General features: G+C 39.4%; 1 protein-coding gene across 5 annotated transcripts in view; it reads right to left on the bottom strand.

Annotated features, from left to right (window-relative positions):
• The window catches only part of MSH3 (mutS homolog 3), a 173911-nt gene that overhangs the window by 95444 nt on the left and 53047 nt on the right, over positions 1-25420 (bottom strand). For all 5 annotated transcript variants that reach the window (XM_061151922.1, XM_061151923.1, XM_061151925.1 and 2 more), the window contains exons 11-12: positions 23245-23329; positions 20518-20627 (exon numbers count right to left, since the gene is read on the bottom strand). In XM_061151922.1, coding sequence (XP_061007905.1) covers positions 20518-20627; positions 23245-23329 — 195 coding nt within the window. The remainder of the gene's footprint in view (positions 1-20517; positions 20628-23244; positions 23330-25420) is intronic.

Here is a 25420-nt window from a genome sequence, read left to right as displayed (position 1 = left end):
AGAATACTGGAGTGGGTATCTATTTCCTTCTCTGGGGGAACTTCCTGACCCAGGGACAGAAATCTGGTCTCCTCTATTGCAGATAGAGGATTCCATTGCAGATAGAGGGATCTGCCTGCAGATTCTTCAGCGAGTGAGCCACCAGGAAAGCCAGAGACACCTTTATCTGGTTATGAAATTTGTTTGGTAGGTACCACAAAGAACAGCACAGGGGAGGGAGAAACAACATGCAAAACGTAAGCTGGGATATAACCGTGTTTAGACAAGCCTCTAGGCATATATATACAAGTGGTATTTTGTGCAGAGTGAACAAGAAAGGATTACACAAGGAAGGCCAGTCCTAGCATCTTAAGTGCTAAATCTGACTGGTAGTAGGGACCTGAAGTGCTGTGCTGAGACCTGACAGGAGGCACATTGAGCAACAATGCCATAACCAATTACCAATGTCTAACACAGGCAGGGAGAGTTGGAGAGGGTGTGCGGCACTATTTACCATGAATTCCTCATTATTGGGGCAGCCATACTTCCACTTCTAACTCCAAAAAGCAGATCAGAAGGCAAATCGGTAAAAATGACTTCCAATCAAGTTTCTTGGTGTATCTCAGAACTGTTCTCTAATTGGTGGGTATAAGACTTTCTAAATAACTGTAATAAAATAACAGGTCAGACCACCAGAATAGAAAACAATTATTTTGGTGCAGTCAATGAGTGTGCTCAATCACTCAATGTGACTCTCTGCAACCCTTTGGGCTATATAGCCCAACAGGCTCCTCTGACCATGGGATTTTTCAGGCAATGGGTTGCCATTTCCTCCCGTAGGGAATCTTCCTGACTCGGGGATCAAACGCGTGTCTCCTGCATTGCACGGTGGATTCTTTACTGCTGAGGTATCCGGGAATCAGCCAGTGAGAGAGATCAACAAAACAGGAAATAGCACTGCCAATTAAATGATGACACATATATTATTCTTCCAAGATATCCTGTGGTATTCTAAATTGATTATACCGCAGGATACATTCTAAACAGATGAAAAAGAGAACACCTGAGTCATTCATTTCATTCCATGTGACAAAAAAAAAATAATGAACCTAAGGTCCTGCAGATGACAAAGATTCTCCTTTATCACCAAAGATCCAACAAGTAAATGTGGGTGTCGCTAGAGTCCTTCACATTTGAATGAGATGGATGAAACTGGAGCCCATTATACAGAGTGAAGTAAGCCAGAAAGATAAAGAACATTACAGTATACTAACACATATATATGGAATTTAGAAAGATGGTAACGACAACCCTTTATGCAAAACAGAAAAAGAGACACAGAAGTACAGAACAGACTTTTGAACTCTGTGGGAGAAGGTGAGGGTGGGATGTTGCGAAAGAACAGCATGTATATTATCTATGGTGAAACAGATCACCAGCCCAGGTGGGATGCATGAGACAAGTGCTCGGGCCTGGTGCACTGGGAAGACCCAGAGGAATCGGGAGGAGAGGGAAGTGGGAGGGGGGATCGGGATGGGGAATACGTGTAACTCTATTGCTGATTCATGTCAATGTATGACAAAACCCACTGAAAAAATAAATTAATTAATTAATTAAAAAAAAAAAAGAAAGAAAATCAATGGAGTGATGACGTTAGTGTCTGTGGTGTGGGGCCGTCACTGAAACACAGTGTATCACCTACAGCCACTGCCACAGTAAGGACATGTGATCTGTCTGTACCTACTGGTTGCTGTTTGTGGAAGATGCCTCTATTATTCTAATATAAGTTTATTTGGAGGGAAAGAGATAAACTACTGGGGAAAAGTTGGGGGTTTTTTGGTAGTTTGTTCTGATTTTTTACTGAAAGGTTAGCTCTAAAGATAACATGAGTAAATTAAATTCAGACATTAACACATTGGTCATACAATATGGCTAAATCAACTATCTAAACAGCTTTCTGGTAGAAAGAAACATGAGTCATAGGTCTTCTCCTAGGGCCTAACCATCATTACTTGAATCTACCTAGCTTTGCCTTTCACATACACTATTCATTTATTCACTCAATGAACAATTACTGAGTGTTTATAAAGCACCAATTGCATAAATAGAAGGAGGGACTTCCCTGGTGGTCCAGGGGCTAATACTCGGCGCTCCAAACGCACGGGGCCCAGGTTTGATCCCTGGTCAGGGAACTAGATCCCACATGCTGCAAATAAAGACCATACACGCTGCAACAAAGACTGAAGATCCCACATGCCCTAAGACCCAGCACAGTCAAATAAACATAAATTTAAAAAAAAAAAACAGAAGATGGAGAGTCAAGTGTAACAGTAGGAGCTAGAAAATGGAACAGGAACTTGGTCACGTGAATAATGCAGGCCACACAGGCGCTCTGACTTAGTCCTGAGAACAACGGGAGTCAGTGGCTCATTTTGACAAGGACATAAGGACAGTAGCAGGAAGACTGATTAGAAGGCAGCTTCAGGAATCCAGGGGAGTGGCACTGATGATCTGAACCCAAGCAGAGGATATACCAGTGCAAAGAGCACATAGTTTCAAGAGGTATTATAGAGGTAAAGTAAACAGGAGTTGTGATGGATTATACAAGGGCGGGAGAGAGGAGAAAGAAGGAATAACTTCTTTCTGAGAGGTAATGAGAGGTAGTAAGATGCCATCTGCAAATATCATGCTCAAAACCTTACAGACCATGAAAGAAAGGGTTTATTTATGAAATTACATTCTAAAGAGCTATTCTGAATATTTAGTTAGTTGAAAACTGTAAATTACCCAACAAGTTTTTTAGGATTTTTATTACTCATATTCAAAAGAGGCATCATTTTACCAAGAGACAATTTACCCCTTTCAGAATATTAGACAGAACAATTTCCTGACAGTTACCTTCCATTATTGGTTCAGGCTACAAACCTAAGTCATTGAAAAGAGCATGAATGCGATTTGTGTTTTTGACAATAATGGGAATGGGTACTTCCAGACCATCCTTCCCACTGGGGACAATTTTAAAAGGCCAAAGAAAGTATAAAAACATGTTGTTGCAAGTATCAAAGGACTAACAAAATGGTAAGGAAAAACTATATGAGAATCAAAATGAAAACAAGAATTCAAAGAAATAATCCAGCAGTCAAAACTACTTTTGCACTAAAAGATAGGCCAGTTCAGTTCAGTCGCTCAGTCGTGTCCGACTCTTTGCGACCCCATGAACCGCAGCATGCCAGGCCTCCCTGTCCATCACCAACTCCCAGAGTTTACCCAAGCTCATGTCCATGCCAGAAGAATCTGCTGCAAAAATGAGCCAGCTGCATAGTAAGGGTAAATTTGTAGTCTAAGTTAGTATCATTTGGATGAACTGAAACATGTCAAAACTGAACTTAAATTAAGCCAGTCCCAGATTGGTAATACCACCAAGAATCTGGCAAAAGCAAATAAAAATATTCTACGGGAGAAGGTATCTGCACCTTAGTACTCATATTATTTATTTATTTTATTTTATTGAAGTATAGTTGACATCAACTATATTGTGTTAGTTTCAGAGGTAAAGTGATTCAGGTTTTTCTTTCATAGTATGTTTCATTATAAATTATTACAAAATATTAAATATAATTATCTGTGCTATAAAACCTTTCCCTTTGGTAACTGGAAGTTTGTTTTCTATGAGTCTGTTTCTATTTTATATATAGATTCATTTGTATGCTTTTTAGATTACACATATATGTAACATCATACGGTTTTTGTCACTATGTATAATATTCTCTAGGTCCATTCATATTGGTGAAAATGGCAATACAATATTTCATTCTTTTTTATGACAGAGTAACATTCCATTATTTATATATGTGTGTGTGTGTTTGTGTGTGTGTGTGTGTGTGTGTGTGGCCCAGATGGTAAAGAATCCATCTGCAATGCAGGAGACCTGGGTTTGATCCCTGGGTTGGGAAGATCCCCTGGAGGAGAGCATGGCAACCCACCCCAGTATTCTTGCCTGGAGAATCCCCCTGGACAGAGAAGCCTGGGTGGGGGCTACAGTCCATGGGGTCGCAAAGAGCTGGACACTACTGAGTGACTGAGCACAAACACAAGCGTGTGTGTGTGTGTGTGTGTGTGTGTGTGTGTGTGTGTGTGTGTGTGTGTATACACACCACATCTTCTTAGGCCAGTCATCTGTTGATAGACATTTGGGTCGTTTCCATATCTTGGCTACTGTAAACAGTGTTGCTCTCTCAAGTTACTGTTAAAAACGAATTTTCAAATAATACAACTAGTACACAAAGATAATCAAGCGTTCATGTATAAAGAGAAGCCAGATGAGTAAGAATCAATAGAAGCAACAGACAACAGAAAGAGGCTACAAACTACCAAGCTTTGTAGGGTATGGGGCTGAATGATAAAAAATACTCAAAAAATTCAAAAGACATTGTCAAAGGAAAGCAGATGAAGAACAGAACAGGTAGGGAAATTAGAACTTAAATCAGTTATGTAATTTCCATTGCTTTACAGGTGATCTTTCTTTGCCCCCTTGACCTCTATAGGATTTTTGTCTCTGATTTAGAATCATACAGAGTTTCATTGCAATTTAGGAAAATGTGGATTCCTTGTTTGTTTCCATTGCACTTTGGATTCAATCATGCTTTCTAAACCTAAAGATTCACATCTTTCATGAAATGTGAGAAACTCTCATCTATCATTTCTTTGAACACCGTCTCTCTTTTCCTCTTCTCTCTCATTTCATCCTACTGGAAATTTGATGAGGATTATGTTAGAACACCTAATTCTTGATTTGTCTTTTAGTCTCTTTTATCTTTGCTCACACTGTCTTTCTGTGCTACACTCTGGGTAATTTCTTTAGACAATATCTTGGATTTCAGTTATTTCATCTACTCTGGTCTAACCCACCAATTGTTTCTTTTCTTTTTTTTGGAAACTATTACTTTGGTAAGGAATCCACTTCCATGACTCATGAAGCTCAGGCTGAGTTCAGTGATGAGTTCTGGAGATAATGACACTCCACTCTGGAACTTCTCTCTCTTCCTCTGAGCAGGCAGGTAGCTAAAGATGAACAGAGAAAGGGGGGCGCAGGCCAAATTGCAGGAGACCATACATCTTATCAACAGTGGGAGTCCTTGGGCAGACAAAGAAAAGAAGGACCTCTGGACTGACATGGAAACCACACATTTTGGGGTGATAAGTGTCCTGGAGGCAGACAAAGAAAGGAGGGAATCTCTGGCATCTGAATGTAATCTTTTGCTCATCATGTTCTTATTACAGTAAAATTAGCCTTGCAGAAAAGAAGTTCCTATCATGCACTGACACCATGACACTTCCAATCAAGACTAACTAAGGACAAAAATCCCCCCTCGCCTCAGGAAGGTAGAGCTGGGATGAAAATCAGGGAATACAACTCCCCTGGGAGTTCCCTCCCCAATGAATATTCTGCTCCTTCATTTCTATATCTCATATAACCGCACTGCCAAACAAACAGCGCAGCTACTCACCTGAGACTGCCCACCCTCCACTTAATAAATCCTCACTTTGCTTTCCTGACCTCCCTACCTTTTCTCTGAATTCTTTCTGCAACCTGACAAGAACCTACTCCCGAGTAACACCTCAACTGAAAACCCAGACTCATGAGGCCTCAAGCCCTGCCCCTCTGTTCCTGGAAGATGCCAAAGCCAACTATGTAAAAGGTTTTTTCAGAGGAGGAGACGACTTTTGTCCTCCCAGAAGAAAAACCCTCTCCTTTGCTTTATGAGGCAGGTAGCAATCCCAAACCATGGACAGGCTGGGACCTGCGCAGGCCTCAATCCTACCCACTGTTTATATTAATAAAAGCTACATGGAGTTGTTTTTAAAAATCAGCCTGGTTTCTTCTGATGGTACTTTTGTGCTGTGCTTGTGTTTTGATTCCCTTTTGTGTTTCTTTTAATTTGGTGGTTCAATATTCATCTTTCTAATCTCACTATCTGAAGGTCTTGGATTCTATGTCTAGTGTTTATAACTTGCACTAACTCACACTCATGGGTACTTGTTTCCCCACATCTTTTGTAATTATGGTTTATGAGCTGATGGCAGTTTTCTCTTTGAAATTCCCAGGAGGCCTAGATGACAGTGTACACCTTCAGGATCTGTATTTGCTTTTACTAGGAACCATAAGGCATGACAGGACAATTACAAATAAATTTCACAACTTGGAGACTGCCAGACCACAGGGATAAGACGAATCAGAATAATGAACTTGGGTGTAAGGTTGGCCTGTTATATATTCTTGGAGACTTGGCACCTACAGAACAAAGAAGAGACCAGCTCAAGGTTCTTGCACAGAAGCATCCCAAAAGATGCTGGTTAAACCATACGCAATAACAGGGCAGACATTTGGGTAAGAGGCTTTTAGGGTCACTTTTTTCTTGGTGGCAGCAGAAGCCCTCTCCGCTTTCACTCACATCCACACCACAAAGGCGAAGAGGCAGGGGGTCAACACCCATCAATCACAGCCCCTAGGCAGGCCTCACCCACCACTCTTCCATCCCATTTGTGAGCAGTACCGTGTCTCACTGGACTGAGTAAGATTAGAGTCACCACAGGTGAATGTTTGTAAGCAGACTCATGGATCACGGGAAACCACAAAGAATAAATAGGGCCTTCTCATGTAGTTAATTTCAGGAAGTTCCAGAGTTAAAAATGGCACTTAGTTTTGCTAAAATAAATGAAATGTTAAGTGAAGCAAACATAATATTCTATTACTTTGTCACTTAGAGTAGGGCTATGTGGCACTAGCGGTAAAGACAATGCCTGCCAGTGCAGGAGACCTAAGAGACACAGGTTCGATCCCTGGGTGGGGAAGATCCCTTGGAATAGGAAATGACAACCCACTTCAGTATTCTTGCCTAGAGAATCCCATGGACAGAGGAGCCTGACGGGTTACAGTCTATGCAGTCACAAAGAGTCAGACACAACTGAAACGACTTAGCATGCATGTACGCATATGAATTAGAGATACAAACGCTAATACTCCAAACATACCGCTGCTGCTGCTGCTGCTAAGACACTTCAGTCATGTCCAACTCTGTGCGACCCCATAGACGGCAGCCCACCAGGCTCCCCCGTCCCTGAGATTCTCCAGGCAAGATCACTGGAGTGGGTTGTCATTTCCTTCTTCAATGCATGAATGTGAAGAGTGAAAGTGAAGTCGCTCAGTCGTGTCCGACTCCTAGCGACCCCATGGACTGCAGCCCACCAGGCTCCTCCGTCCACGGGATTTTCCAGGCAAGAGTACTGGAGTGGGGTGCCATTGCCTTCTCCACTCCAAACATAAGGGTTTACCAAAATAAAAGTCATTTAATTACTCAAGAGAAGGCTCAAGAGGGAGGGGACATGTATATCTATGGCTGATTCATGTTAATGTATGGCAGAAACCAACACAATATTGTAAAGCAATTATCCTCCATTAAAAATCAATAAATTTTAAAAATTATTCAAGAGAATTAACTATCAGTAAAATATACTTAGTGCTCTAGAAAATTACACAAAAATCTAGTCCTGGACTTACTTCCTAATACCAACAAGCTTCAATTTTCTTAAATATTTATGTGATTTAAATTCCAAGAATAAACTTAGCATGCTTAATTCTCTTAAGCAGCTTTCTAAAAATATAATTGAATTATAAAAGTATTCTTCATTTATTCTAACTGCATTATTGAGCTAGACAGTGAAGAGCAAGCATTTTATTTTAGGTATTAAAGTTTTCTTCACTTTCAGCTCCTCCTCACTAGAAGATTATACCTTGGTCAAATTAGATTAGAAGCTCCTTGAGAATAGGAACACTGTCTTGTCATTGAGATTAAATCATACAAAATTCTAAAAACCTATTTTATACTACTAAGTGTTAATGGGCACTTGGTCAATCAGAACAGAAAGCTGAGCTTCCTAAATCCCCAGGACTGGGTCAACTTAAAGCATTAAATAAGAGAAAGGCTGTGATCCAAGCCTGACCACATACAACGACAGTGCTCAACTGCTAATGGTTGCAGGATTCTGAGAAAGACTCACACAGAGACCCCACCTACTCACCAGTAGCCCTTGCACATTCTCCTCAAAATCCTGACTATAGCTACAGGCAAAAGCCATAACACAGGAAGCATCAGATTCCGGAGAACTGACAGGGACGTACACTGGACAACCGACAACATGGGCACACAGCCTCCTTCCTGTCACCACTGGAAGCCCCCAGCCAGGGCATCTCCCCAGGCAGGACCGCCTTCCCACCTTTCTAAAACAAGAGAGGGTGAAAAACAAACGCTCTGGAGTCTAACATGGGCTTTCCGGACAGATGGGCTTGAGTTTGCATCTCACTGTCACCTGATCAGGATGGTGGTGAAGGGGTGGTAGCAGAACCATTTAAAAATCAAATATATGTATACGTGTATATGTATATTTTCTCTACATTATTACTTTCTAAAAATAAAACATTGCAAACACACAGAAAACACTCTCCCGCCCGTTTCTCTTTCCCTTTCCTCTCTTCCCAGAAGTAACCATTTTCCTGATGTTATTAAACATTCTTTCTACTTCCTGTTCTTATATTTCTGCCACTTACATCTGAAACCTGAAACAACACTCGGTATGTTACAAAATTTAGATAAATGGGTTATCATGTCTTATGTCATAAATATCACTTTTAGGAGATTTATCCATGTTGAAACATGTAGACTTCAGTCATTCATTCTAACTGATATACCGTACTCTAATGTGTGATCAGGTAACTATTTTAGCACTCTCCTACTAATAACCAGGTTGCTTCCAATTTTGGGGTATTATAAAGTCCACAGCCACCTTCTTATCTGTGTGACTGATGCCAGGAACCACACTAACCCTTTATGCAGACCATCTCATTTGGTCCTCATAACATCACTACAGGGTAGGTGGTGCAATTCCCATTTTACAAGTGAAGAAACTAAAGTGTTCAAAAGTTCATAACTTGTCCCAAGTGACAGAAATGAGTGAGCAAATCAGAACTCGAGCTCTAGTGTCTCATTTACTCCAAAACTGTGCTTTCAGATATGCCCCTACATGCTTTGTTGGATGATCTTGGATAATGAACCTGAATGTCCCTTTTTCTCATGTATAAAACAGAAGCAGTAACCGCTGCCATCTTCTTTCTATGCACTTGATCCATTTGAGTTTTCATCTCCTACCTCCCCCACGTAGACACTGGTACAGAGAGGAACAGACCGGAACTCACCTCTCAAGCCTCCGCACTTCCCTCCTCCCACCTTGGCTGCTCTTCTTTCCTCAACTCTTAGATCTGGACATCGCCTCCTTTCTGCCAAAATATTTTCCTTTCTTTTTCAGAAAATATGAAGTTTCTTTTTCATCCCTAAAATCAATCTAAACATTTTACATAAATACCTACACCTGGACAGATGCAATCCAGAACGTTTTTCAAAGGTAAGGAAGATGAAAGATTTTTCAGAGCCCTGTACTACAGCCATAAAATTACAGAAAGTTTGCAATTTACAAATTCAGTGTTCTCTACCATCTCACTTCAGATGTTGAATAAAAATGTGTGACACATTTAAATGATAATCAAAACACTTGTTTCCATTCAAGAGATGAGTACATTTGATCTGTCTGTGCCAAAAGGAGGAAAAATATGAAATAATTGAGCCTATCTGTTATGGATGAAACTGTGTCCCGTCTAAAAACACGTGTTGAAGCCCTCACCCCCAGTGCCTCAGAATGTGACCCGACTTGGAAGTAAGGTTATTGTAGATGCAATTGGCTAAGATGAGGTCATAATGGAACAGTGTAAACTCCTAATCCAATATGACTATATTCTTACTAAAAGAATGCCGTATGAAGAGAGGAGCACACAGGGAAAATACCACACGAACACAAAGGCAGAGCTAAGTATGACACTCTGGACTTCCCTGGTGGTGTGATGGATCAGAAAATGCCTGCTAATGCAGGGGACATGGGTTCCATCCCTGGTCTGGGAAGATTCCAGATGCTGTGGAGCAACCAAGCCCATGCACCACAACGACTGAGTACATGCTCTAGAGCCTGTGAACTGCAACTGCTGAAGCCTGCGTGCCCTACAGCCCATGCTCTGCAAGAGAAGCCACACCAATGAGAAGCCTGTGCACCACAGCTAGAAAGTAGCCCCAACTCGCCACAGCTAGAGAAAGCCTGTGCAGAGCAATGAAGACTCGGCACAGCCACAAATAAATAAATAAAATTTAAAACACACACACGGGAAAAAAAACAAAAGGCATTATCCCTTAAAAAAAAAAAAAAAAGACACATCTATGAGCCAAGTAACACATCAAAGATTGACAACAAACCACCAGAAGTTAGGAGGGAGACACTGAATAGATTCTCCTTCATAGATGGACTGACGCTTTGATCTTGGACTTCTAGCCTCCAGAACTGTGAGACAAATTTATGCTGTTTAAGCCACTTAGTTTGTGGTACTTTGTTTCAGCACCCAAAATAAACTAACAGACCCATTATGTACTTCAGATTCTACAGGTATGGACTTTAAAAAGCCATACACGAAAATCATAATGACCTCAAATATTTGTAAGCAAATAAAGTCTGACTCAGATGAGTTTAGAGTTATAAGCTAGATTTTTTTACACGATACTTAAAACTAGCTATGCCTGATTCTTGTCACCCAGCCTAGATTCCTTACCAAGTCATATGACTTTCTCTGAATAACTTCTAATCCTAAGAGGGGTTTGACAAGAATGCAAGATGTTGCAACACCATTTCTTCCATGGTTAAATATCAGCTTTTCATATCAGACCAAGCAAGTATTCCACTAGAAGGGAAGAAATTATTTCTCAGAACCAATTCTGTGGCACTAAAACAAGGAATCATATGAAAAAAAAAAAACTGCTTCTAAGGGTTTTTTAAATCAAGGAGCTTTTCTGAGAAAAATAAACTTCCCTTACATAGATGTGCTTTTATTTTCAAAGCCTACTTAGAACCCTAAGATTTTTAAATGGATTCATTTGTTCATAATTTCTTGATCACCTATTATATTAAAAGCACTACTAGCCCCACTATGCATTCTGTGTGTGTGTCAGGGGTGAAGGAGTAAGCAGGACAAAATTGAGGGAAGATACCTTTCTATAAGGATGGAGTGGGGATTGAGGGAGAAGGACTTCTCAGAGGCAGGATCTGAGTTAGATCTTGAATGAGTTACTCTTTTAATTATTCCTTCAATGAGTAATAAATATCCACTTAATAATAATACTACAAAGCTACAGTAATCAAAACAGCATGGTACTAGTACAAAACAGACGTGTGGGTCAGCGGAACACCGTAGACAGTCCAGAAATAAGCCCACGCACTTATGGTCAATTAACCTATGATAAAGGAGGCAAGAAAAGACAGTATCCTCAATAAACGGTGTTCGAAAAACTAGATATGACACATAAATCAATAAAATTAGAACACACCCTCGAAACATACAAAAGAAACTCAAAATGGATTCAAAGATCTAAATGTAAGACCTGAAACCATAAAATTCCTAGAAAAGGACCCAGTCAGAACATTCTTCAACATAACTCATAGCAATATGTTTTTGAATCTGTCTCCCAAGAAAAAGAAAAAGAAGCAAAACTAAACAAATGGGGTCTGATTAAACTTGAAAGCTTTTGCACAGTCAAGGAAACTGTCAATAAAACAAAAATACAACCTACTGATTGGGAGGTTATTTGCAACTGACATGACCGATAAGGAGTTAATATCCAAAATACATAAATAGCTCATACAATTCAATATAAAACAATTTTTTAAATGGGCAGAAGATCTAAATAGACATTTTTCCAAAGGAGATATACAGATAGCCAACAGGCATATGAGAAGATACTCAACATCGCTAATTATCAAAGAAATGTGAATCAAACCATATTAAGATCATAACCTCACAACAGTCAAAATGACTATCATCAAAAAGTCAACAAATAAATGTTGGAGAGGAGAAAATGGAACCCTAGTACATCATTGAAATGCCAGGCTGGATGAAGCTCAAGCGGGAATCAAGACTGCTGGGAGAAATATCAATAACCTCAGACATGCAGATGACACCACCTTAATGGCAGAAAGCAAAGAGGAACTAAAGAGCTTCTTGATGAAGGTAAAAGAGGACAGTGAAAAAGACTGAACTCAACATTCAAAAACTGAATATCATGGCATCTGGTCCCATCACTTGATGGCAAATAGATACGGAAAAAAATGGAAAGTGACAGACTTTATTTTCTTAGACTCCAAAATCCCGGAGGACAGTGACTGCAGCCTTGAAATTAAAAGATGCTTGCTCCTTAGAAGAAAAGCTATGACAAACCTAGACAGCATATTAAAAAAGCAGAGACATCACTTTGCCGACGAAGGACCATATAGTCAAAGCTATGGTTTTTCCAGTAGTTACGTAATGTGAGAGTTGGACCATAAAGAAGGCTAAGTGCTGAAGAATTGATGCTTTCGAACTGTGGTGCTGGAGAAGACTCTTGAGAGTCCCTTGAACAGTAAGGAAATAAAATCAGTCAAACCTAAAGGAAATCAGCTCTAAATATTCACTGGAAGGACTGATGCTAAAGCTGAAGCTCCAATACTGTGGTCACCAGATGCAGAGAGCTGACTCACTGGAAAAGACCCTGGGGCTGAGAAAGATTGAAGACAGGAGGAGAAGGGAACAACAGAGGATGAAATGGTTGGATGGCATCACCAACTCAATGGACATGAGTTTGACCAAACTCAGGGACATAGTGAAGGACAGGGAAGCCTGGTGTGCTGCAGTCCATGGGAATCACAGAGTCAGACAAGACTGAGCAACGGAACAACTGTACACTACTGGTGAGACTGTAAACGGTTGCGGCCAATACGGAAAACAGTATGGAGGCTTCTCACAAAACTAATAACAGAACACCATATGACCTAGTAATTCTACTGCTGGATATACATTTAAAGAAAACAAAACTACTAATATGAAAAGATACATGCACCCCAGTGACCACATGAGCACTATTTAGAAAAACCAACATATGGAAGTAACCTAAGTGTCCACTAACAGATGAACAGATAAAGAATATGTGATGTATATACAATGGAATATTACTCAGCCATAAAAAAGAATGAAATTCTGCAATTTGCAAGAATGTGGATGGACCTAGAAAGTATTATGCTTTGTGAAATATGTCAGACAGAGAAAGACAAATATTCTCTGCTATCACTTATATGCAGACTAAAAAAGTAAAACAAACATACGTAACAAAACAAAAACAGACTCACAGATTTAGAGAATGAATTAGTGGTTACCCGCTGGGAGATGAAAGTGTGCTGGGCAAGGCAGAGGTATAGGATTAAGAGATATCAACCACTATGTATAGAACAAACAAATAACAAGGATATATTGTACAACACAGGGAATTATAGTCATTGTTTTGTAATAACTTTAAATTGATTATAATCTATAACAATATTGAACTACTATGTTATACACCTAATATATAAACTAATAAAATATTATAAAGCAACTACACTACTATACCTCAATTTTTTAAAAAAGGACAAAATACTGATATATACAACACGAATGAACCTTTAAGATATCACACTAAATGAAATAAGATGGTCACAAAAGGACAAACCTTGTGTTATTTCACCTTTGTGGGGTACCTAGAATAAAGACAGAAAGTAATATGGTGTTTGCTAGAGGTTAGGAAAAGAAGGTGATGAGAAGTTATTCGAGAAAGTGTACTGAGTTTCAGTTTTGCAAGATGAAAAGGGTTCTGAAGATAGACTGTGTTGTGGTTGCTCAACAATATTAATGTATTTACTATATTTTCAAATGTACTTCATGAATGTAATATATTTAATGACATGTACACATAAAAATGATTAAGATGATAAATTATACATTATGTATATTTTACAATAATAACATATTTTGTTTGAAAAGTACAAATGTAGAGAAATGAGAAATTATCAAATGCTTGTTACAAATGAAACACAGAGTTTTGTCAGACAGATATTAAACAACACTGATAAACAAATATCAATCATAATAAGTCCTATATAGTATCCAAGAATGATATGAAGAACATAAGTTGGATTAGGAGGTCAAAGAAAAAACCCTTTGAAGAAGTAGCACTTTAAATTATAACCTAAAGAATAAAGGAGTTAGCTGTATAAAAACTGAAGAGAGAGTAAGGAACTGGACATGGAACAACAGACTAGTTCCAAATAGGAAAAGGAGTACGTCAAGGCTATATCTTGTCACCCTGCTAATTTAATTTATATGCAGAGTACATCATGAGAAACGCTCGGCTGGAAGAAGCACATGCTGGAATCAAGACTGCCGGGAGAAATATCAATAACCTCAGATATGCAGATGACACCACCCTTATGGCAGAAAGTGAAGAGGAACTAAAAAGCCTCTTGATGAAAGAGGAGAGTGAAAAAGTTGGCTTAAAGCTCAACATTCAGAAAACTAAGATCATGCCATCTGGTCTCATCACTTCATAGCAAATAGATGGGGAACAGTGGAAACAGTGGCAGACTTTATTTTGGGGGGCTCCAAAATCACTGCAGATGGTGACTGCAGCCATTAAATTAAAAGATGCTTGCTCTTTGGAAGAAATGTTATGACCAACATAGACAGCATATTAAAAAGTAGAGATATTGCCAACAAAGGTCCATCTAGTCAAGGCTATGGTTTTTCCAGTGGTCATGTATGGATGTGAGAGTTGGACTGTGAAGAAAGCTGAGCGTGGAAAAATTGATGCTTTTGAACTGTGGTGTTGGAGAAGACTCTTGAGAGTCCCTTGGACTGCAAGGAGATCCAACCAGTCCATCCTAAAGGAGATCAGTCCTGGGTGTTCGTTGGAAGGACTGATGCTGAAGCTGAAACCCCAATACTTTGGCCACCTCATGCGAAGAGTTGACTCATTGGAAAAGACCCTAATGCTGGGAGGGATTGGGGGCAGGAGGAGAAGGGGATGACAGAGGATGAGATGGATGGATGGCATCACCGACTCGATGGACATGAGTTTGAGTAAACTCCGGGAGTTGGTGATGGACAGGGAGGCCTGGCGTGCTGCGATTTATGGGGTCGCAAAGAGTCAGACATGACTGAGCGACTGAACTGAACTGAAAGACCATTCTAGACAGAAAGACGAGTAAATGCAGAGACCGTGAGATGAGAAAAAGTTCTGGGATGCTCAGAAATCAGAGGAAGGCTAGAGTGATCAGGAAACAATGAAAGCACGAATGAAGAGTCAGAATGAAGTGCCATGTTTAATTACTTTAATTTTACCTGAAGCACAATGGAAAGCCAATGAAGATTAAGGCCGGGGAGTGACATAATTCAGTTTTCATTTTCAAAAAGGAGATCAGTTAGTGCTATATTTAAAATGGATGACCAACAAGGACACATTATATAGCACAGGGAACTCTGCTCAATGTTATATGGCAGCCTGGATGGGAGGGGAGCTTGGGGGAGAATGGATACATGTATATGGATGAGTGCCTTTGAGTTCACCTGCAACTACGACAGCACTGTTAATCAGCTAAAGCCCAATACAAAATAAATAGTTTAAAAAGAGAGAGAGAGATCAGTTAGCAGGATATTGCAACAGTCCCAAGTGGGGAACTACTGAGAGTTTAGACCAGGGTGATAGTGGTCAAAATGGCCAGACATGTACAGACTATGGATATATTTTAAAGATAAAAGCAAAAGGACTTAGGTTGGATGTGGTTGTCAAAAGGAAATGTCCAGAATAACTCCCAGGTTTCTGGCCCAAGTACCTCACAAGATGGAGGGGCTGGTTCCTAGAACAGGGAAACCAGAAGGAGGAATAGGGTTAAACATGTTAAGTTTGAGATGCTTGTGATACACCTATGTGGTTAGGAGTCTAAGTTGAATATATATAAGCCTGGAGAATAGAGGAGGGTAAGGACAAAAGACATACATTTGAGAATCACTGACATTTTGATATTTAGGGTCATTGCTTTAGGCAAGTTCACTGGAGAGAGAAGGGGAAGGAAGGATAAGAGAAGGAAGAAAACTGAGCTCCTAAGATTCAGACCTCAGGAACTCCAACATTTAAAGACACAGAGAAAGGGACTTCCCCGGTGGTCCAGTGGTTAAGACTTCGCCTTCCAATGCAGGGGGTGTGGGTTTGATCCCTGGTCAGGGAGCTGGAATTTCACATACCTCACAGCCAAAAGGGGCCAAAACATAAAACAGAAACAATATTGTAACAAATTAATGAAGACTTTGGAAATGGTCCATATCAAAAAAAAGAGAAAATCTTTAAAAAAACAAATTAAAAAAAAAAAATACAGAGAAGATGAACAGAGAGCAAAGGAAACTTTGAAGAAGCAGCCAGGAAATTAAGAGGGAAACAAAAATGAGTAGTTTCCATTTTAGAAAAAGGGAACAGACTGTACAAAGGTCCAGAAATAAATTACACCTCAGTGTGTTGTGAGAACTGTAAACAGTGGAGAGCAAAACATAATCAGATACACATTTTTTTTTTAATCATCTTTGGGTAGTGCAGACAGGAACAGAGAAGGGCAAGACCAGACGGGTGGAGATATTAGCTTTCTTGATAAACTAACAGTCTTTACAAAAAGGCTTTCATCTGAGTGTCTTTCATAAAAAGTGATTTTACAAAAAGGCAAGACGATATAATACTACTTCTTACAGAGAGACCATTTTCATCATTAGTCAAAATAATTCCTCCACTAAGAGTGGAGAAACTGATTTCTTAGGTTCCCTTTGTGTTCAATAATCTGCTGTTCTATAAGTGTGTATGCATACCTGTATGGGCATGCACACACACACACACACACACACACACACACACATGAGAGCTGCATCTCCAAGAAATCACTCTCTCACTGAAGGAAATATCTTATTTCCAGTTTCTTTTGCAACTCATGTGGAACATTTCCTGAGGCAGAGATGTGCTAGTGGATGTGCGGGTCTGGAACTGGGGGAGATGATGATGACAAAGCCATCAGTACATGAAGTTACAGGATGTGCCATGGCCACAGGTAAGATCCTAAGTAGTGCTGAAAGTGAGAAGATGCCCCAGAAGAGAACCACAGGTAACAGCAACATATGAGGTGCAGGGGAAAAAAAGAGGTGGGTTCCCTGGTGGCTCAGTGGTCAAGAATCCACCTGCCAAGCAGGAGATGCAGGTTTGAACCCTGGGTCAAGCAGATCCCCTGGAGAATAAAATGGCAACCCACTCTAGTACTCTTGCCTGAAAAATTCCACAGACAGAGGAGCCTGGTGGATTACAGTCCATGGGGTTGCAAAAGAGTCAGACACAACTTAGTGACTAAACAATAACAGAAAAAGAAGTAATCATGGAGAAAGCCAGAACTTACTTTTGTTAATATTTCAAAATACAGAGTAAGTTTTTACTGAATCTTTAATACTACTTCTATGATGACTAGATCTGCCTTGGAAACTAATCTTTTGCCTAAAATATCATTTTAGAGACTCGTGCCACACTTCTCAAAGTTTTCTTTCCCCTGCTCCTACCTGCCCAATCATTACTGTATTTACAAGTAGAATTTGCATTTTGGAATTTGTGGACAAAACTTATAAGGTATATATGATATATAAATATATATATATATACACATATATATATATATATATATATATGAGATTGACACAACTCATCAAAAGAAACAGAAGAAATTCAAAGATGGGACCCTGAAAAAATGAATTCAATATAATTTATTTAATTTTAAAAGGTCTTAGGAATAATGGCTTACCAACATGACATTCATTTATAAGAAACCAGAGACCTACACTGAAGAAGCTTCCTGCCTAAATTCGAGAACTGATAAAAAGCATAAGTCATAATACATAAGAAGCATAACCTATCTATACGGGCCAATGTGGTTTCAACAGAGTAAAATCTGATCTCAATAACCCAAGTGAATTCTTTGAATCAGTCAATAAGTATAGGGTCAAAACCATTTATACTTTCTAGAAAGTCACTAGAAAATCCTGCACCAAAGAGGTCATTTTGCAGAATAAAAAGTAGTGGGAGTGGAAAATCCTCTGAAACTTGAAACACCTGGTCCTGAATTTATGAACTGATTGCCCTTGGAATTAAAATAGACTAAAAATATAAAATATATATATATATTTATAAAAATATAAAGGGATTTAAGAGAATTCATGGATGATGGACAAATAATGGGCTCTTGCAAAACAGGGAAATCCACCTTACATCATGCTGAATTCCCTTGTCACCAATAATTTTTCTACGATCTCACAATAGAAGAAAACTAAGCCCTAAACTAACCTTTGGTTGCCAATGTCAGAGACAGAATATTAGCCTGGATAAACAACTGACATGATCAGCATGGCACCTAATATTAGCATTAAAACAACAACAACAATGACTATACAGCTGAACAACTGACTTATCAGCTGAAGATTTTCTCTAGGTATTTGGAATAGGTTGCAAGTGCAACTAAGATTTAACTGGAATTCTTCTGAAGTCAGTTTTAATTGATTAGACAGCTTAAAGTTTTAAAAGTATGACCTAAAATAAAAAGGGCAAAAGAAGAAGCTTTGCGTGCTTGTTTTCAGCTATATACACTTCAGGATGGTCTAATGTTCGTACTTGAAAGCACTGGAGCTCATTGCATGGAGTGCTTTTTCTCAGCCTTTCTGGGAAGGGAGGATCCCAGAAAGAATATGATCAACCCACAAGGAACATACAACATGGTCTACTGAATTCATCTCAAATTAAGCCTCTTTATACAAAACAAGTTTAACAACAGAAATAAAAATTTTCATTTACATGAAAAAGTCTGCTAGTAAGTCTGTTTCTGCTGAATATTTCAACCAATCAAAAAAAAAAAATAGTAAGAACGGTGTGGCTGCTTAGACAGATGCCTTTCCATCAGCCAGAAGGCAATGCTTCTTATACTGCTGTCCACAGACTGTCTGCTCTTGTTCCATGAAGCATCTTTATCTCATATGAATCCTGGTCCAAAGCAGAGACTTCCATTTTCAGAATTTCATCTTTACCCAGTCAGTTTCCACTACCTGAAGGTCTCTTTGGTCAAGAAAAGAAATCGTAATAACCCACTAAAACCTTAAGTGATTTAGTAATTATCATCATCAAAACAGTATTTTAAAGCCTATGACCAACAGTGACAACATCTGCTATCCTTGCCAAAGATGGCTATTTACTAAGCCAGCATAAAATGTAGCCATGAGTGAAGTTGTTGTGCAGTTTAAAAGAGATGATGCACATACAGCCCCTAGCACAGTGCTTGCTATATGACAAAGAGCTCAAAAATGGCAGTTAGGATTGCTGTCTTACTCTGTTCCTCACAGCAGCCCTGTGAGAAGGTACTGTACTACTGCAAAGGGGAGAACACGGTGGGCCAGGGGCTGACGGGCTGTGGCCTTAGTGAGGCTGACTCAGTCGACAGAGCCCACTCATATAGCACGAGCACCACCCCCCTCTGCTCAGTCCACATGGGAAGCTCTTCAGGATGGAGTCAGTGCTGATCTTACCTTTAGGCTCTGCCCAGTTGTGAAATATTGAGCAAGTTATTGAGGCTCTCTGAATCTCTTTTCTCATTTTAAGGATCTACCTCAGAAGATGATTTGAGTATTAAATACTGGGTCAGAGCAAAAGCACAATAGATAACAGCATTCAGTCATTCAGTCAACGTTACTGGGACTCCTACTAAGTGAGAGGCACAGGGCACAGCTCCCAAATCTATCTGCATGTCAGAATCATCTAGGGAGCTTTTAAAAATTCCAACTCCCAGGTCACACTGGAGACCAATTAAGTCATAATATCTGGAGGCAGGATATAGGTAAGTATTTCGAAGCTTCCCAGGTGACTTCAATGTGCAGACAAACTTGGAGACCACTGTGTTTAGGCTCTAGACTCACCGACCTTTCCTGAAAGCTCTCTGAGTTTACTCATTCTACTCTCTTAAACACACCAAAGCCCTCTTTCAGATTCCTACTGCTCCTTCTCTAGCTCAGGTTCTCAGAACCTCTCTGTGAACTTGCTAACTTGTCCCCTACCCATCACTACTTCTCCATCCCCCTACACCCGCCAGCTCTGATCCATCACTCCTTTGAGCAGAACCACTGGATTAACTTCCTCTGGCTACTAGCTCCTCAGACCAGCCTGCAAAGCCCTCGACAAAAGGCAGTGCCCCATCTTCCCAGCCCCTCTCTCCCTACACCCTGTGCTACTGATGACCCAAACCAACTGATTACCTCACTCTCCCCAGGCAGATCCCATGTCTTTCAACTGCAAAGACTCATTCTTGAGAACAAGGAAAAAATCCTCATGATATTAGACAGTCTATCATCAGCTACAAAGTGAAATCTTCCCCAATTGAAAATGTTGTTCTTATAAACCATGGTGACTTTGGTTTTAAGGAGGTTAATGTACCTTTAATTTCATAATTTTATATAATTTCAGATGAAACACAAAAAAGAATTACTTTTACCTTAATTTAAGGAGCGGCTGGGTCACCCACTTCTTTAACTTGCGCCTCCCAAATGAAGTTTTAGTATGGTCTAAAACCCAAAATAAACTTCCTTTAGTTTTCATATCAGTCTAAAAAAGACCAGAAAGCATGTTTTATTAACTCAATGATTGTCTTTGGACCAAAACTGCCAGATGTTCATGTGCCTTAATTATTCCATATACCCCAATTATAATGTTACACACGCTTAGCTTTTATGCTCAAAACAGGTGTTCATACATTAGATGAATGAATGTGTGTGTGTATATATATATATATCTGCTTCCCAGGTGGCACTAGTGGTAAAGAATCCGCCTGCCAATGTAGGAGATGTAAAAGACACAGGTTCAATCCCTGGGTCAGGAAGATCCTCTGGAGGAGAGTACGGCAACCCACTCCCATATTCTTTCCTGGAGAATCTCATGGACAGAGGATCCACAGGGTCGCAAAGAGTCAGACACAACTTAAGCAACTTAGCACACATACACACATCCATATAAATACACACAAAGTATTGACATTTTGCATAAGAAAGATACCGTTTATGTGTAGTTTTTAACTAACAATAAATTACTGAGAAGTCTCTTTTAAAACATCTGTCCTAAACACCTTAAAAATATAACTGCATCCTTTCCTGCCTTAGGAAAGCACAGCGAAAATAATTTCATGTTCCTTTGGCAATTCAGTATCTCCCACTACCTAAGAGTTGCCATTCTAAAGACAGATAATCTCATGACAACACTCTCTTAAGGAAAGAAGTGAATGTGCACTGCACTCTAGGACTGTACCCTGGAGGGTTTGATTTTAGCCTGTTTCATTAAACCCTTAGCAAAAATTTATCTATGCTTTGCTACTTTAAAGTTAAAACATTGAAAAAATTTACAGTTAACTGGAGATTGCATTTAATTTTAACCAAGGTTTCACTGTAATACAAAATGTCTATTAATAGGTTTGTTTTATTTGGAACATAGAGTTACAATTTTCATCTGAATTTTTTTTTTTACTTTTTCCTTTTCCTTCATATCAACAAACAGGTACTTATAGAACACCTCCCATGTGCTCAGTAGAATGACTGGCAAGGGTATATTAAGACATGGTCCCTCCCTCAGGGCACTTATATCCAAGTGTGGGAGGAAAGACTCCTAATGAGGACACGATGTCATCTGGCAGAAGTCAACTATAAAAGGTGTGCTACAACCTCTCCAGACCTCAGGAGTTTAAAGCAGAGCACACATGGGAATGACAGTGGTCATGGAAGGTTCCCTGAGGACGAGCTGGGCACACACAGCTGACCTATTGGGGAATCCACATCGGTGACTGCACCATCCCATCCTGAGACAAAAGCCCGACTGCTGGGACCAGAGTGAAGGGTCCCAGGAAGAGCACGGAGGCGGGGGACCATTCTCCAATGACCTGGCATCATTGGAGAGGCACGCTCAGACAGGAGAGGGAGAGGTGGGGAGACCGGAGGCCTGTTACACCTTTGCTCTCTCTGCTAGTTAGAGCTCTCCTCATGACCTTTTTCCACTGATCCATGGTGAAGGGGGAGAAAGCTGAAGTGCAAAGACAAGCAGAAGATGTTAACCCTCAGCTTCCACTTCTACAAGGGCCTGAGTCCTAATAAAGAAAGGGATTTTTAAAGGGTATTTTAATGATGGATGATTTTTGCCTTAGGACTCTGATTTTGGAACTGACGCCACTGTGATAGGACCTGAACAGGAAGGATGTGGAAGAAGTAAGGAAATCTTGGAATGCTGGGGCTGCGTCTGGAGGCTCTGACTGTGGGCTCTACTCCCACTACTTGTTTCCTGTCTTGGGGATGTATATAGAATTGAAGAGAAAGACTTGTGGGAAAGATGCTCAACTTCCAAATAACAGAACGACATGATAAATATGCTCATGCATAAAAGGAAGGCTGACTTCAGTACATAAAGACACCTGGCAGAGGGAGAAACCTGAGTGAGAGAAATTAGACAGTAATATACAAATCCAAGAGTCAGGAGAGTGAATTCAGCATTTACTTTAATTCACAGCAATAGCAGTGATTCACAGCAGATGGTTCAGCTTTTCCACTACTTACTCAAATGACTTGGAACTACTTTATATTTTTGTGACTTTATGTTATAATAACATTATTTTTACAATATAGTAGCTCAAACTTTCAAGTGATAATTTAATGAATGAAAGCAATAATTTTAATGTCTTTATTATCCTTCATGTTCATCAATAAAGGCAAATAAGCAATGATGAAAGTTCATGAAGTGAAATATTATGTATCTTACAGTTAAACGGAGTATCAGAGAAACTTGTTTTATAAGCTGGACAATGAAGTAAGACTATGGACATTTTAACAAAAAGTTATGTAGAAAACAAACATATGTAGAAAAACATAACCAAGCAGATAAAAAAAAAAAACCCACTGTATATTAATTTCTACCTTTCCAAACAAATATTTAATACAGAAATTATCAGGACAGCCATATTGCTTCAATCATTAAAAAGCGTGCTCTAAAGCTCCCAAAGTAATCCCCAAATTTCATGTATTTGATTCTCCAAAAAGTGAGCAGTACAATTACCAAGAGACGTGAGGCAGACCAGCCAGGTGAAGACAATACTGTTTCACCTGCACTGCTAAGAACACACTGCTGCTTCATCCCAAATTTATTTTTAAAACCATTTTGAATCAAATAGCCCTTATGTTTGCCTGACCTGATTCTGAAGGATTTCCAGGTTCCTTAATGTTGTTCCATTAATTGTCATGAACTCCATTTCACCTGACAACTGTTTAAAATTCCTGTAAAGGAATGAATAAAAGCCATGAGGCAAGTGCATAAAGAAACAGAAAAACAAATTCAGCCGTTAGAAATATTCCAGTAACATTACAACAAAAGTGTTGGCCCTCTGATAGGAAATCAAACCAAAAAAAGCCAAAAGAATTTTCATTAAAAGATTGTCTTCCATCAAGGCTGGTGCTTTTAGGTAAACTGATGCGAAAGCACAGCTGTTCTCACACCAAAAACTAAAACAAGGAAGGGAAGTAATGGTATTAACAGCTTTTTAGTTTTTTAATTTCCAGTAATAGAATCAAGCATAGTCTTTTAGTATCAGGAAAGCAAGTGGGGGTCTCTTCAGGAAAAGCTATGCAATTTGCTAGAAAAATATGTCAAGGTGCTTTAAAATGTCCTCCCTGCTCTTTGGCATGAGATCATCTTGATAAACACTTTAAAAACTCTTTATCAACATTCTGATATGTGCAAATGTTATTTATCTATAATCAAGACCACACATTCATGTGGCTAATGTTTTAGCAGAGTCTAAACTGAAAAAGTAGAAATTATTTCTTTAAGTTCAAAGAATTCACATTTTCCTTATGCTCCTTTAAGTACCCCAAGCTAGATTAAAAGTTCAGTAAATTTCAAATAAGCTTGAGTATTGAGTTCAATGTGATTACTAAATGCATGCACAATGCAAACTGCATCCTTGTTAGTCTTTCATGTTAAAAAATATATTAATCAATGCATTACTAATTCAATAGTTAATTTCCTTTATAAGTCAGTCCTTTGACATTTCTATCCACAGCACTTATAGACTTGATGGCTCATTTTTCAAAGCAAGGAAAATAACAGCAGGTCACTAAGCTATTTGGAGGGAAAGCATGAATGTTTGCATCATAAAACCAATCCCACTCATCATGGCCCTAATAAGATATAAATTAAATCCAGTTTCCCAAGCCAGTGATGGAAGAAAGCCTTCATCTAGGAATCTAGAGCCTAGAATCATGGCCAAGGAGCCACTGTTCATTGAGAGATGCCTTGACTTCTAGATGACTCCCACAACTAAGGCCCAGAGCCCTGAAAAAGAAATAACTTGCTGCATATTAGGAACACTACCTAGTGACTGAACATCGTCCTTTGGCAGTGTAATATACCTGTGACAGGTTTACCTAGCTTCCAAAAGATGACTTGTTAAAGATTTTCAGAGGGAAGCAACTCCAACACTGATAGCAGGTATGTGCAGGCCAGTCTCTCCTTCTTGTAACTGTTAATCTGCCTCACATTACAGAAATTTATGTTCTTCCTTATTAATAGATCTAAGCTCCGTGGAGGCATGGTTTATTTATGCCTTACACATTTTGCAGCACCTGCAGAGCCTAGCAGAAAGTAGATGCTCAGCAAAGGTCTGTCATCTTTCAATGGGGAGGCCAGTTTGGGTTTCTTTGTTTTCCTTTGAGTCATAAAGCCCAGAAATATATGTGAAACATCCAGAGATAATAATAAAATGTAAAACATTATTTTTAGGAAGAAACAATTGGGCAGTGATTTGCTATACAACTGACAGATGTTCATACTCCTTCATGGTGAAAAATAGTTAGAAGTACTGCTAGCCTGGCCTCTGAGTTGGCATCCAACCAGGTCTCATAGGTTTAAATAAAGTCATTTACTTCCCCCTCTCCCGACAGGTTTAAACTACATCCTAGGGGTGATTAATGAACACTTGAGTACCTTAACATATTATTGACCAGAGATGTATTAATGCCATGGGCATGAGTTCCAACAAAAATGCCCCCGTCAAAAAAGTGTTAATCATTCTCAGACACTGAAGGATGCTTAGCTGGCATCAAGAACCCACAATCCAGCAGCACTGACATCTGCACTGATCTTAATAAAAGAGATCAACCACTAGGAATATTAAGTTAGACGGACTGCTATGGCACAATAATTACCGAACAACTAAAAGAACTAACTCTGCTTTCAGGTTTCCCATGTTTGGATGATAAAGTATTCTGGAGTTAGGACTCTTCCTTACAAATACAAAAGAAATTTCCTCTGTCAGTGCCTATTTTCAACAGGAAATATATATATTTTTTTTAACTCAGGGTTGTATC

This window comes from Dama dama, chromosome 9 (genome assembly GCF_033118175.1).
Source record: "Dama dama isolate Ldn47 chromosome 9, ASM3311817v1, whole genome shotgun sequence".
Classification (NCBI taxonomy): Eukaryota; Metazoa; Chordata; class Mammalia; order Artiodactyla; family Cervidae; genus Dama; species Dama dama.
The sequence above is the reverse complement of the archived record's forward strand: the minus strand, read 5'-3'. Positions and strand labels throughout refer to the sequence as shown.